This window comes from Hippoglossus hippoglossus, chromosome 7 (genome assembly GCF_009819705.1).
Source record: "Hippoglossus hippoglossus isolate fHipHip1 chromosome 7, fHipHip1.pri, whole genome shotgun sequence".
Taxonomy (NCBI): Eukaryota; Metazoa; Chordata; class Actinopteri; order Pleuronectiformes; family Pleuronectidae; genus Hippoglossus; species Hippoglossus hippoglossus.
The window spans coordinates 1,821,386-1,837,239 of record NC_047157.1 but is presented as its reverse complement, the minus strand read 5'-3'; the positions used below and the strand labels follow the sequence as shown (position 1 = coordinate 1,837,239).

At 42.1% G+C, this 15,854-nt stretch overlaps 1 protein-coding gene across 3 annotated transcripts; it reads left to right on the top strand.

Moving 5' to 3' along the window:
- Positions 1–203: 203 nt before the first annotated feature.
- Positions 204–7,653, top strand: renbp (renin binding protein). Of its 3 annotated transcripts, XR_004614506.1 has the most exons (12): positions 216–314; positions 2,049–2,154; positions 2,288–2,363; positions 2,454–2,529; positions 2,946–3,124; positions 3,717–3,944; positions 4,668–4,749; positions 4,879–5,054; positions 5,163–5,294; positions 5,593–5,680; positions 6,828–6,981; positions 7,291–7,653. XR_004614506.1 is itself a non-coding variant. In XM_034591474.1 (11 exons), the coding sequence occupies exons 2-11, from the start codon at positions 2,054–2,056 to the stop codon at positions 6,899–6,901; spliced, it is 1,212 nt and encodes a 403-aa protein (XP_034447365.1). In that variant the 5' UTR covers positions 204–314; positions 2,049–2,053; the 3' UTR covers positions 6,902–7,653. The 3 variants fall into 3 exon arrangements, 2 of the variants coding, with proteins under 2 accessions (XP_034447365.1, XP_034447366.1); XM_034591474.1 differs by having other exon boundaries at positions 204–314; positions 6,828–7,653; XM_034591475.1 differs by having other exon boundaries at positions 250–313; positions 2,042–2,154; positions 6,828–7,653.
- Positions 7,654–15,854: the final 8,201 nt, after the last annotated feature.

Here is a 15,854-nt window from a genome sequence, read left to right as displayed (position 1 = left end):
TTTTTTTAAGTGAGAATAATAAATGTTTGTCCTCTCACATTTCCTGGTAAATTAAATAACGGGCTAAGCCTTGTGCCTGTCTACAGATGGATTTAGTTGCGTAGGAACCATAGACTGTAAATAAAGAAGTAGGAACAGCGAGTCACTTCCTCCTCCACAGCCGGAGCTCACTGGTCATGTGATCAAAACTGAGCCGACGGGCTGAGACGCTGTGTGTGTGTGTGTTTAGACAGTGTGTGTGGTGTGTGTGTTTAGACAGTGTGTGTGGAGAGACACTGCGCGTGTGGACACTGAGGGTCTGCAGGGATCTGGAGGTAAGAGCATTTGAATGGTGAGGTTGTTCAAACTGTGTTACTGCTGCAGACTGTGAACACTGTGGAAACACGGAACTGCTGCTGCTCACACGACAACACAACAAGCGGGGAGTTGTCGCTTTTTAACCAGACCAAGAAAACAAGAAACGTCTCGTCTTCGGTCGGACTAATGTCTAAAAGAGAACATGGCGAGTTTGCTAACTTTGAACAACAGAATTTTAGGGCAAGCACGAGACACGGTGTTCCTGTTTGTGTGTGAATGCGAGTTGAGCCGTTTTCAAAACAGAATAAAGAAGAACGATTAAAACGCAAAAATGTGTTTCTCAAGTAAAAACACTAAAATACGTTATTTAAAGTTAAGTAGAGGCTTCTTTTGATTTATTGGGAAGCTACGGTGAACAAGGAACAAGTGAACTGTCAGAGGTGTGTGTGTGTGTACGTGCGCGCGCGTGTGTGTGTTCGTGTACGTGTACTTGTTTTTCAAGAAAATAGACTATCAACCTTTAGCTTTTATTGTAAATCGTAGCCTTTGCGTTGGGAACCACGTGACTGGAAACTACAAGAACCTTTGTCAATATAATATTCAAATTTATCCCCATATATTTTTGTTTATTGATTTTTTTATATCGATGAACATAAGGGCATTTTGTATCATCCAGCTCCAAAGAGAGAAACGAAGATACCACTCCTTAAAAGAGATACACTTCTTTTGTTTAGATTTGTTCCCTCTTTAGGACCTTTTCCAGCATAAACACTGACATTGGACTGGTGTGAGTCCTGGTTAGGTTAGGGTTATGGTTAGGTATGAAGTGGTCATGGTTTAAATTAGGATTAGGTATGACGTTTTCACGGATGAAGTTAGGATTAGTTATGAAGTGGTTAAGGTTAGGAGTCAGAGGTGATTCACAGTTAGGGTTAGGGGTTAGTATGTGTGAAGGCAAGTTTGATCATATTGCAATTTGCACCATTCAAAGTGCTGTACAGAGGAACAGAATAATTAAAACGTTTTAAAAGAACTACATGAAAACATTCTAGGATAAAAGACTAAAGTAAAACAAATAAAATAAATGGTCAGATATTAAAAAGAGGTTGTGATGTATTGGGATCTGTGGCAAACGATAGTGTTTCATGGCCTTCTGGAAAAGAACTGAAGTTTGATCCACAGGGAGCAGAGAAACTAAAAGCTGCTTCACTTTAGCTCAGTGTGGATTCTGGGAACACTGGGCAAACCTGTCCCACATGACCTGAGGGTCTAGATGTTAAGTATAATAAACCCTAAATATGATAATAATTGGCCAACCTCAATGCAAATCTGAGTCGAGTCCTACTTTTACAATTTTATTTTAAAGTGGGTACTTGTTTTTGATGTATTGTCTGGAGGGTAGAGTTAGGATCTGCATACAGATGTCAATGTAACATCTAACAACACTTTTCAATCACTGTCACTATGTGGCACAGAGGATAGACCTATGAGGGTAAACTTTGATATTTTAATATAATTTGAGATACCCTATATTATGACAGGCAACTGTCTTTAAGCTGTTGTTTTTGCATTTACTTACAAGGCAACTCTGGTTGTGAATAATAATATGCTAAATTTACCATTTGATTCCCAGTCTCTGTTCTTTTTCCATAAAATGCTGAGTATTCTCCGAACTAAGGCAAAAGCAAACCATGGAATCTCACATACGATAATGTTCACCACAAACTGATTCCCCTGTTTTTTGCTGAAAGGAACAATGTCTGCCCTGAAGCTGGAGGAGAGTCGACAGCGGATTCGCACAGAACTTGATACTGTCGTGGACTTTTGGCTCAAATACTCTCATGACACTGTACATGGGTACTGTATAAATTAATATATTGCCTGCTCATATCTTTCTAAAGTGCAATAAACCTGAATACCAAGCAATAATATACAACAGTTTACAGTCTGTATCCTTGTGGTGAACTTTTTTCTCCAATTTCTGTTTTAGGGGGTTCTTCACTTGCATTGGGAGGGATGGAAAGGTTTATGATGAGCTTAAGTACGTCTGGCTGCAGGGTAGGCAGGTAAGTTTGGATACTTGCAGTGTAAAACAAACAATCCTCTCTATGGATTGTGGTCAGTTCTGTGATTGAAGTGGCTGGTTTATTTCATAGGTGTGGATGTATTGCCGCCTGTACCGAACCATGGATCGCTTCCGCAAGCCTGAAATCCTTGAAGCAGCCAAAGCTGGTAAGTAGAAACGTTAAGGCTAGTTCTGCTAATTGAACCTATTTAGTCAGAGCAGGTGAAAATCTGATTCAGAAAAGCACAAAAAAGATATGCGCATTAAAATGTCTGGACCTATTTTCTTAATTTAAATCCAGGTGACTGTGTCTGTTTCATTTGGTCGCCTGTCAATTCTGTCATATTCCCTTTGTGCATACCTGTGTGGTTTTTCACTGTCGGCTACTTCACAACGTCATTCAAGTTTTTGGATTGAGATAGCCCTCGCGACAGAAAATTACATTATTCTTATTATTTTGTTTTTAAGGTAGAAGAAGTCATCAGTGTCAGAAATTCATGTCTGAGAATACCTTTATACTCATCGCTAATACCAATTGTGTCTAATCAAAAGCTAATGTTACATTGTTGTGTTTGCATCTTAGGAGGAGTGTTCCTCAGGAGGTTTGCTCGTGTGTCCAGCAGCAGTGGTCAATGGAAATGTGCCTTCTGCTTAACAAGAGATGGTAAAGTGGTCAAAATTCAGAGGACTATATTCAGTGAGTGTTTCTACATCATGGCCATGGATGAACTGAGCAGAGTCACTGGTGACAAGGACATGCAGGTATGAATAAAAAATACTACTATTTATTTATTCGTATATGTGGTTTTTATACGTATGTGTCTCACATTTTTGATCATGCCACTGTTTAATCTAATCTTACATCTTATATAGAAAGATGTACTTTTCCCTCTACATAACAAGCTAGTTTCAGTATGTGACCAATTAAATGGTCATACCTCTTCAGTCTTAATATAGCAATGGACCAAAAACTGAAAAAAGTAAGTAAGAGTAATGCCCTATTTGCATACGCTGTGAATAAGTTAAAACAATTCTGAAAGCCCATTTTCACAGATTCAGCATAAGCTAAAATTTATTTTAACAAATAAAGCAGTAATTATGCAAAAAGCCTATACTAAAGTTCAAGGTAATCCATCCTGTAGTTGCTAAGGCTACCTACCTCCGTAAAACTACGTTTTCGTTTGAAAACGCATCAAATCTGCTACAGATACGCCTGGCGTCCACACTTCTCCAGAGTTATAGAGCTGCCAGAAACTGTACTTAGCTCTGCTCTGTAGAAACCAGGCATTCAAGTTCAAAGTTTGATAAGAAAACTACAGTTAAACGCATGTCAACTCCTCTGCTGTGTTCATAGCTGGAGGTTGAACAGATGATGGAACAGTTGATCTACTGGGTTCGAGTGGACTCCTCAGGCTTGGGCAGGCCCCAGCATCCTGGAGATGTTCCTACCAACAGCATGGCCATTCCCATGATGCTCTTGTGCCTTGTGCAACAGCTCACGGAAGGCCGGGGTCAGGCAGTGGTTCAGAAGTACAGAGAACTGGGCAGCTGGTGTGTACAGCAGATTCTACAGCACATACAGGTATGGACGCATAGGTCAGGCTTGATGCTGTCTGGTCAAAATGACTTGTCAGAATTATGTATTTACAACCAGGGCATTTTGTGACTGCTTAATGAACAAACCAGTTTCAGGTCAGTTAGTTTATGGTGTACATTCACATAAAGCTTTAAATAATTTTTTAATAAAATAAAATTTGATTGATTGATTTTGCACATTCTTGCAAAATAGGTGGTACTCAACGTAGTTACTATTCAAACTGTGAACCTTCTTGCTGTGATAACCACTGTGCCGTACTCTCAGTATACTGCAAATATCATTACTTCTCAGCAATGAAATGTAAATGAGCTTCAGGGGTTTAAGTAGTCGTAAGCACGACATGGAATTACTGCATTTAGCTCTGATGTGGAGACTTCAGTTAAACAAAGTTTTCACCTGAATCCACTCGTATCATGTCACGGTCAAATGTGGTAATATTCTTAAAAGAAAATTACACTTTTATTACAATTTTATTTTCATGGCACCGGCCGTACTTTACTCAAATAATTTCAGCGATCTCTTAACAGGTTGTAAGTTAACACCCATGTTAGTCAAACAAAGGACACACTGAGCAAGGTTATGTTGTAGGGCTTTGGTGCTTTGTTTATTATTATTATTATTAATAATGTCCGGGTGATTTGGTTACAGTTTCACTTTGTAGCAGAAGATTCTCCCATTGATATGCTGTAATGTCTTTTCTTGGTACAGAGAGACGGCACAGCTATTTTAGAGAATGTGTCAGTGGATGCAGCAGAACTGCCAGGTTGCCAGGGCCGACTTCAGAACCCAGGTAAACACTGGACTGCTGACCAGTCAGCCAGATAAGAGCACAGAGAGTGCACGAGACAGCTGTTCTTATTTGCCTAACTCAACATTTTCCCTTTTGGCCATCCCCACATGCTAACCCGTGCTGACTCAGGCCATGCCCTGGAAGCAGGCTGGTTCCTGCTTCAATACAGTGCAGAGTGGGCGGATGAAGAACTCCAGAAGACCGCCATTAACAAGTTTGTGGAGCTGCCTTACCAGTATGGATGGGATAAAGAGCACAGTGGTCTCTTCTATTTCCTGGATGTGGATGGTTACTGTCCCACACAGGTGAATCAGTCATTTCAAGTAAACACATGATAGGATTTTTTAGACAGGTGATGCTTTTGCATTTTGCTTGTAATCATAGATTAAATAGGTGCTTGTGTGTCTGACCAGTTGGAGTGGAGTATGAAGCTGTGGTGGCCTCACTGTGAGGCCCTCATTGCCTTCCTGATGGCCTACAGTCAAACCAAGAAGCCCGAGCTGCTGGACAGATTCTCTCAAGTTTACGAATATACCTTCAGTCATGTGAGTGTACACTACAGTGCCAATGAGGCACAGTAGGACAACTGCACCATTTTTTATTACTAGTTTTAAGATATTCAGCATTTTGGAAAATGCTTATTCTCATTTATGTGAGTGAGATGTTTCTGATTAATCTCATTTCTGTGACGATGACCTGACTAACTTATTTTCATTTAAGATGGAAGCGATCTATCAGAAATGATCTCTGTCCATACTATCACAGCTGAAAACACTTTCTGTATCTGTATATTTGAATACACTGTAATATATCGTACATGTGCCTGATTTTGTTTCTCTGCAGTTTCCTGATGCTAAGAGCGGGGAGTGGTTTGGCTATTTGACACAAGAAGGGGAGGTGGCACTGGATTTCAAAGGAGGCCCGTTTAAAGGTGAGATTGTCATTTAGATGAAGAATAGACTGAATGCCAGAAAGTGACTAATTAAATTAAAACCATGAATGGAATTGTTTTTAAGCTAGCTACAAAGAAGTTCTGTCCTCTGTCAGGTTGGAGTTCTGTATGAATACAATACTTTTTAATTCAGAGTTTAATTCATTGTTGAATTAAGTTCAACAATGAATGAGTTGATCTGTGGCCACATTCTTTTAGCCAGTGTGAACATCAATCTCTGAGGGCATGCACAACTGATGCACCAAACGGGCGGAGGATAAGTGAGGCAGCAATGATGCGTATTCATAAGTATATCTCTGGCCTTTATGTCTTGCAAGACAACTGAGGCTATGATTTGGTCAACTACTTTTCAACAAAAACAGCACCCCCTGCTGCATATCTGCTGTAGATGCATTGCCACTGCTATAGTACTGCACCGTGCTAAAACCACAAATGGACGACTAGTCTACAGAATGCACTGTGTTAACGAATGGTTTTGATCATCAACGAGAGGAAAAGTCTGAAACTCCTAGCTGTTACTAGTATAGCACATGTGGCTCTTCGCCCAAGTTGCAATGCTGTATAACAAAGGTTCCAGGTTTTGACAAGGAGGAATAATGTGTGTGCTATTAAACATAGTAGTTCTTCAGGGAATCAGGGGCACTTTTCTCAAAAGGTTTTTGCACCATTTTGCTGCGGTTTCTGGGCTGAAATATTTAAATTTCAGTTTAACTGTAGTTAAAGTTTTAAAGTAAAAAAACTTGTTTCACCAATTATTATATTATTTTGTTAAGCTCTATGACACCATTAGATCATTGATACTGAAGCAGCTGTGTAAGCAGCAAGTGAAGCTACAGTAAAATAAATTAAAAACAGTTTTATATATTGTGAGAGCTTCTTTCTCCCTTTGATTTGTCTTGAGTTACGGCCTGGATGAATTGGATGTTCTCTTAACTAGGGAACAAAATAGGCTTGTTTATTTTATTAATACGTTTATTAATACAATAACGAGCAACTAAGGGCAAAATATTGAAATCTACATGGGTTAAACTTGGTGCCTCAGCCTCTGGGCCCCAGATGTTTTACAGTACAGCTGACGCCCCAGTGAAGGTCTGTAAGATAATTGTGTTTCTCATCTCTTTTTCAGGGTTCTTCCATGTTCCCCGTTGCCTGTACATGTGTGAGCGTATTCTTGATGATCTGCTGGCAAACAAGGACTGAGCACTCTGACATTGATTTCACAATAATTGGACTGAAGCTGATTTGTGATTCTGTTCACTAAGTCAAATCATCATAATCAGGTTATAAAGAAAAATTGCAGTAATATTCAAATGTGCATTTCTGTTGATTTACTACTCATTAAAAATGTATTGTTACTGACCGACTCATTAAATTTGTTGGTATATGATATTATGGCACCAAGAGGAAATTTGTGGTAAGCTAAGATTTACTTTCTTGGATGGAATAATGTTTTTTCTTACTTTATGCCCACCTGACATCTTATTTTTTCCCCTGTAAGATACTAAAGAGGATATCCTACTGTCAGTGTTAGGTCATAGACATTCACACTCACACTTTACATCTACACCAAATGCATTTTACTGCTTCAGTTGGCCCACTACATGCCTTTTTCCATCATCAAGTTCCATCCCAGGATCAACACTGTCCCTTCTTCATCACACATACTAAAACATTAACTCAACGAACGTGTCAGTTTAGGCCTTAATTCTACATGCTCACTGAGCTTTTGAGCCAGCTTTAAACACATTTTAAAGAACACATATCTGAATACAGTTTTCCAGTATACCAATTCGTTTATTTTAACATACTGGTGAACCTCAATGAATGTTACAGAAGTAAAGAAATCTAGTGTTTTACTGCTTGGCATTAGTACATTCACAGCAAAGTCAATGAATTGTGTTTTGAAATATTACAGCTGACAAATAAATGTGAAATCTTATGTACCCATTTAATTAATTTGTCATTTCTCAGTTTGTCACACTCAAGTTCCAGGTATGTCGGATAAATAATAAAAAGAATATACATAAATATATTAGTATAATAACTTTATTTTTAAAACACTCTTCAAGCAAATAAGAACAAAGTGCTTACAAAGGTTTAAATACAACATACAATATTTAAGGCATGGCTATTTTATTTATAAAGCACCTGTCATACACAGGTAGATTGAAGGTGCTGTACAGGGACATAAAAGAAAATCACAAGTAAAAAATTAAAAGAAAACTATTTAAAATTCGAAAGCATAGTTTAACACAATTATCAAGCACAAAACTACATAAAATATGAGAATAAAAAAGGTTAAAAGAGGTACAAGAAATAAAAATGATAAATCTGTATGAAAGTTGGCAGAGAAACATAATACAAATAAAATAGATGGAACTGTGTAAAATAATAATATAAAAATAGAACTAGGGCTACGTTGTAGCACTGAACGGGCCCGAGCACACGCAAATCCGGACCTGTTGTGGTTGGTGGGGAGAGTGATCGGTGACCGGGCACACGGCTCCACGTTGCATGCATTTTGCGCACTGCGGGAAGGATAACCGCTTCACTTCCTGTGTCTGTCACGCGACATCGATCCTTGCCTACTAATTGCACATTACGGTCCACGCTATCAATTGCAGATCACACAGTGAAAAATATATGTAAATCGATTTATAGTTGTAAAACAAAGCTTAATTCCTGTTGCCTGTAGGTGGCGGCATCACTATTATTACATACAAACTAATAGATCTGTTCAAGTAGGGGCTCTGATGTAGCGTGAGCAATTTTGGTTCAATTGGACAATGTACAGTGGTGTTACAACAACTTCATTTTCACACTGATCAGTAGGTGGCGCTATGACCGTGAATTAATATTAATATATGGAGCTGTGCAGGTCAGGATTGTGATCATATGTCAAAATGTTAGGTTAATCTGATTAAAGTTGTAAAACGAGGCCTACTTCCTGTTGCCAGTAGGTGGTGCCATCACTATTATTACATACAGACTAATAGATCTGTTCAAATAGGGGCTCTGATGTAGCGTGAGCATTTTTGGTTCAATTGGACAATGTACAGTGGTGTTACAACAATTTCATTTTCACACTGATCAGTAGGTGGCGCTATGACCCTGAATTAATATTAATATATGGAGCTGTTCTGGCAGGATTGTGATCATAGGTCAGAATTTGGGGGTCGGTTGGATAATGCAGAGTGGATTTACAAAGTACTTCCTGTTTAATGGGCGAATCAGTAGGTGGCGCTATGACCCTGAGGAAATATTGACACATAGAGCTGTTCAGGCTTGGACTCTGATCATGTGACAGAAGTTTGGTGGTGATAGGACAATGTACAGTGGAGTTATGACAACATCGTCTCCTTTGGCGAAGGATGAACCTTCGCCCCACCTCAATGTTTACATGGTTTGAGGAAATGTCACAATTCTGACCATGGTCCTATGACTTGACTGAGCTCTTTTGAGCTGTATATTGTAATGTCACTTCCTGTTGCCAGCAGGGGGGGCTGTAACGATGAGTCAATATTGACCCATGGATCTGATCAGGGCGGGACTGTGAATGTGTGAATGAGGTTTGAGGCTGATAGAACAATGCACAGAGGAGTTATAATAAATCCCTCTTTTTTGGCGAATCATCAAAATTTGACTCCACGCCACGGTCACACCTTGTGATGAAATCGTATATACCGAGGTAGTTTATATATCCATCTTGTTCAGATGACATTCACAGAATTTTAAGTTGATCTGATGAAAGCCCTAGGACCAAGTTCGTCAAAGTAAAAATGTCTAAATTGGTCAAAATGGCCACTAAAGCCTGTTTTCCTGTTTTGTCTAGCATATCTATCGAATAGACTTTTTTGTTTGTTATGTAAAGACACATGTCCCTACGGATTTTTGTACATGTCGGCCAATCGTGGTGCCAGGGCTGCACTTTAGAGGGCGCTATTCTGTTATTTTGCCACGCCCATTCCTTAAAACTATATGAATGTCTGCAGGGGGGGCTGCTGTTACACAAATGTAGTTTGAGGGAGATTGAACCATGAACACTGAAGTTACAGCAATTTCATGTGTCACGGCAAGTTGATGAACTTTGACGCCACGCCACTAATATGGCGTTTGACGAAAACTCACAATAGTCTTATGCCTACATTATCAATGTCTTGAGACGCTTTTGACACAGTTTGACATGATTGCAGTCACTGGATGGGAGTGTAAGACATGCAAAAAACAAGACATTTCCTGTTGCCACCAGGGGGTGCTGTGATTTTAAGTCATGATTCTGTGTAGATGTCCTCAGGCCGGGACTCTTGTCTTACATGTCTAGTTTGGAGTAGACTCTGTATGTCCGACATACACAACCTCATGTTTTGATGGCGTGTAATCAAATTTTGACGCCACGCCACGGTCACACTGTGTGACGAAAACGAAAAATTCGAGGTATTTTATATCTCCATCTTATTGAGATGACATTCACAGAATTTGAAGTTGATCTGATGAAAGCCCTGGGACAAGTTCGTCAAAGTAAAAATGTGGAAAAAGATTACAAGAGGTGTAAATAATGAAAGACGTGCATAAAAACATACATACTTGAACAAACATATACAGGTATGCATGTGAGCCTACATCCATCTACTAATTCCAGGAATCTGTCTGTCTGTGCCTCACATAAATTGGAAAACATTCATCTTATTGGCTTCATGTGTATCGTTAAGGGTCAGTGCAGTGTCCAATTTGGTTTGTTTTGGATCATGATGTCATGATGTCATTGATACTGTAGATTGTATCTCTAATCTTATTGGTTGCAAAAGTTAATGTACGACTGCATGAAATGATTGATTTTCCTACTTCGTAGTGACGTCATGATGATGTCACTCCTACAATATGATCAGGAATTATGCATTTTTTCTATCTGTGTTGAGGAATGGATAGAAGATAGATAGATAGATAGATAGATAGATAGATAAGCTTGGGTCTATTTCTTGGAAGAATTAGACGTCCTCCTATCAAACTTCCCAGAAAATGGCCCTCCACTTGTCCTTCTGGGTGACTTTAACATCCAGACAGAGAAGTCATCTGACCTATTACTTTTACTGTCTTCCTTTGCTCTCTCACTCAGTCCTTCCCTTCCTACTCACAAAGCTGGTAACCACCTTGACTATATTTTCACCAGAAACTGCTCTACATCTAACCTCACTGTAACCCCACTTCATGTCTCTGACCACTTCTTTATTTCTTACTCTCTCCCACTCTCTCGAACTGACAACCCTACCACATCAACAGCCTCTGTGCCTGTCCGTCGCAACATTCGCTCCCTCTCTCCGGCCTCCTCTGTTTTATCAGCCCTCCCTTCAACTGAATCTTTCTCACTCATGCATCCTAACTCTGTCACGGATACTCTCCTTTCTACTCTGTCCTCCTCTCTTGACTCTCTCTGTCCTCTTATGTCACGACAGGTCCGCAAGTCCTTCCCGACCTGCTCACTTATCAATCTCTTCTCTCCTCTTTCTCTGCCTCTATTTCTGCAGCCAAAAGCTCTTTTTAAAAAACTAGAATTTAATCCTCATTTTCGAACCCCCAAAAACTCTTCTCCATCTTTTCCAACCTCCTGGACCCCCCCAGTCCCCCTCCTCCTTCCACCCTTCTACCAAGCCACTTTGTCAACTACTTTACAAAAAAGATAGATGACATACGCTCCTCATTTTCTAATCCACCTTCTGTACCTACATTTCCATCAACTTCATCTTCATCCCCTTCGCTTTCCTGTTTCACCCCCGTCTCCCAATCAAGTTCTAACCTTGGTAACCACAGCCTGCCCCCTTGACCCCATCCCATCTCACATTCTCCAGTCTATTGCTCCTGACCTTCTTCCTTTTCTCACCCATCTTATCAACACTTCCCTGTCAACTGGCTGTTTCCCTAACTCTCTTAAGGAGGCAAGACCCTCTCCTCAAGAAACCCACCCTCAACCTGTCTGAAGTAAACAACTACAGACCTGTCTCTCTTCTTCCCTTTCTTTCCTAAGCTCTCGAGCGAGCTATCTTTAATCAACTCTCCTCCTATCTTCACCAGAACAACCTTCTTGACCCTCACCAGTCTGGTTTCAAGGCAGGCCACTCAACTGAGACTGCCCTCCTTGCTGTCTCTGAGCAACTTCACACTGCTAGAGCAGCCTCTCTCTCCTCTGTCCTCATTCTTCTAGACCTCTCTGCTGCGTTTGACACAGTGAACCACCAGATCCTTATTTCCTCCCTTCAGGACCTGGGTGTCTCAGGCTCTGCACTCTCCCTGCTCTCATCCTACCTCAACGACCGCACTTACCGGGTAACTTGGAGAGGATCTGTGTCGGAACCTTGTCCTCTCACTACTGGGGTCCCTCAAGGTTCAGTCCTGGGTCCCCTCCTCTTCTCTCTGTACACCAACTCTCTCGGCTCTGTCATTCACTCACATGGCTTTTCCTACCACAGCTATGCTGATGACACCCAACTAATCCTCTCTTTTCCCCAATCTGAAACACAGGTAGCAGCACGAATCTTTGCCTGTCTGACTGACATCTCTCAGTGGATGTCCGCACACCACCTGAAAATTAACCTTGATATGACTGAACAACTTTTCCTTCCAGGGAAAGGCTCTCCCACCCACGACCTGACTATTACCTTTGACAACTCTGTGTTAGTCCCCACCCAGACTGCTAGGAACCTGGGTGTGACACTCGACAGTCAACTCTCCCTTACTGCCAACATTACTGCAACAACACGTTCCTGTAGATTCATACTGCACAACATCAGGAGAATATGTCCCCTTGTCACTCAGAAGGCAGCGCAGGTTCTGGTCCAGGCTCTGGTCATTCACGCCTAGACTATTGTAACTCCCTCCTGGCAGGTCTACCTGCTAGTGCCATCCGACCTCTGCAACTCATCCAGAATGCAGCAGCCTGACTGGTCATTAAAGGGGACATAGCATGCAAATTCCACTTTGTTAGTGCTTCTACATGTTAATGTGGGTATCTGGCATGTCTACCAACCCAAAAACTCTGGGAAAAAAACACTCGCGCGTTTTGTTATAGTTCCTCTAAGTCAGAAACGTCATGCTTGAGCGACTCGATTGAGCTTCCTGGGTTTTGTGTCGTAACAAGGAACTGGAAGTCTCCCTACATGGTCTTGGTCCCCTTCCGCAGTGTTCAGCACTACTGTACGCCGGGTTACAGTAGTTACGCCGGGTTAACACCGGACGCGGAAGTGCCGCTGCGAGGCAGCGCAGCGCCGTTCTCAAGCGCGCAGCCGCCTGGCTGGTCACACGGGACGTGCATTTCTCCGCGCTGGTCAGCCCCATAGACTGTATATATATATAAGGTCAGCCCGCGATTCTGCTTTCTCCGCTTGTTGTTGTACCCGTTGAATGTCGGGGTTCGGGGGTAAATGATGGTCTTCATAGCCCCCCCCCACCCCTCTCTTTCTCTCTCTGTCTGTCTGCTTGTGTGCTTGTAGTGGATGTGCAGAGGGGGACATTTAATTATGTGATTGGGAAAATTAAAACTCCAGGACAACAGAAGGGGAATACAAAGTATGGGATGCATATTTGATAATTTATATCATATAAAATATGTAATTCATATCATTTAAAATCATGGGGGGAGAGGGGAGCTGGCTCATTAGCATTTAAAGGAACAGGCACTCAAAACAGGTCACTCTGTGGAGGGCTGTTTTAGACAGGGTAAAAAGGGTGCTGTTTTAAATGATCCTTGTGGTATTTTGACCAAAGTATGTTACAGACATTTCATTAAGACCCCAAGGAACCATATCAACTTGTGGTAAAATGGGCATGCTATGTCCCCTTTAACCAACCTAAATTCACTCACACTACTCCGCTCCTCCGCACCCTTCACTGGTTACAAGTGGCTGCCCGTATCCGTTTCAAAACATTAGTACTTGTGTAGCCAGATGCGCGCTCCCTCCCTGCCGCTGCGGGGCGCTCTACCTGTTATAATGGCGCAGCAGTCATTAGGCGACGTCAGGCGTCCCGTATTTAAGGAGGCGGCCGTGTTTGGCTCGCCCTCCTTCCGTTTCCGCTCCTCTCCGGTGGGTATTGGATAGCGTGGAAGAGCTACTTCTGTAGCCGCGGCGGAGTGTGGCGTGGCTGTGCGACAGCCAGCGCCTCCCCTAAATATCCCCCCTCATACGCAGCGTGACTGACTGCTGGCGTAGGATCGCTCCGCCGGGGGACCTTCGGGGTGCAGTTGCGGGTCTGCTTTCTGGACTCATCTACGGCTGGGGGAGACTCCCACCCTCCGGGTTGCTGTGACTTGGCTTCGTCGGCCGTCATTGGCCACCACGCCTCAGACGGACCTGCTGTATTGGCTTTTACTGGAAATTGCACTGTCCTAAACCACACCTTTATGAACTGTTGCGGCTGATAAGAGCACGGCTCCACAGTTAAAGACTGCCTGGCTTACGACCAAGGAAGTATGTCGTTCTTAAAAAGTATTGTCTCATGCACTGTGGCTCTCCACGCTACACCTTTATGGCGCGTGGAGTGATCACGGAGGGACGCCTAGTTTTTAGCAACCTTTAATCCCATTTACATTGTGTTCATATTGGTTGGTATTTGGCTTGTTTTGTTGTTTTCGATTCTGACATGTTTTAATTATCCTTTTATTGTTGGTCAGGTGCTGTGGGTCCGAGGCGGCGACCCAATTCCTGGTGGCGGGGTTTTATTCACAACCCGGTTTGCTGTGTCACGGGTGGCGAGTTTATTAATCCTTTTTCTTTGGTTGTCGTTGCTGTGGTAAGTCCCAGCCCTGTCCCTGGTTGCTCATGTCAAAAGTGTTTTATTTCTTATGTTAAATTGTTATTCTGTTTGTATTTATTCCTGTTATATTAAAGTTCTTTCTTGTTAGTACAACACGTCTCCTGCCCCGTGATTCAAACGAAACCTGTGCTGTTGCACTCACCGTATTTTAGTATTTCCTGGCGGTGGAACTCCCCAGGTGGGGTTGTGGCTACCTTTCACTATCCCCGCTAACCCACCACGCTACACTTGTATACCATGCTGCGAAGGGATCTGGTCCAGTCTACATCCAGGACATGGTCAAACGTTACACCCCAGCCCGTTCACTCTGCTCTGAATCTGCCAATCGGCTTGTTGCTACCTCACTGCGAGCTATACACAACAAAATAATAACTGTTTGCTGTCCTGGCTCCTAAATGGTGGAACGAGCTCCCCAATGACATCAGGACAGCAGAAAGTCTACACATCTTCCACCTTTAACTAAAAACATCTCTTCCGACTATACCTTGAATAAAAAAATAAATTTTAGTAGCACTTAAATGGCATTTACTTATAGCCCTTTGTAGTTTGGCTTTCTTGAAGAAAATTGTACTTTCTTGATTCTTGTTGTTCTGGGTTTGTGCATGGTTGAATGCACTTATTGTAAGTGGTCGGTGTAAGTGGTTACACCGGTCGCGGAAGCGCCTCGCAGCGCAGCGCCGTTCTCAAGCGCGCAGCCGCCTGGCTGTTCACACGGGACGCGCATTTCTCCGCGCTGGTCAGCCCGCGATTCTGCTTTCTCCGCTTGTTGTACCCGTTGAATGTCGGGGTTCGGGGGTAAATGATGGTCTTCATAGCCCCCCCACCCCTCTCTTTCTCTCTCTGTCTATCTGCTTGTGTGCTTGTAGTGGATGGGCAGAGGGGGACATTTAATTATGTGATTGGGAAAATTAAAACTCGAGGACAACAGAAGGGGAATACAAAGTATGGGATGCATATTTGATAATTTATATCATATAAAATATGTAATTTATATCGTTTAAAATCATGGGGGGGGAGGGGGGAGCTGGCTCACTAGCATTTAAAGGAACAGGCACTCAAAACAGGTCACTCTGTGGAGGGCTGTTTTAGACAGGGTAAAAAGGGTGCTGTTTTAAATGATCCTTGTGGTATTTTGACCAAAGTATGTTACAGACATTTCATTAAGACCCCAAGGAACCATATCAACTTGTAGTAAAATGGGCATGCTATGTCCCCTTTAACTTAATTCAGGGCACAAACATTTCATTGAGTTTGGTCCAGGGTAGCATACGCTGGAGGAGATGAGATAGGAGACATTAAAGTTTCCTTTCTTAGCTCCTATTATGGCAGCCTTTTACGTACCTCCGGGTCA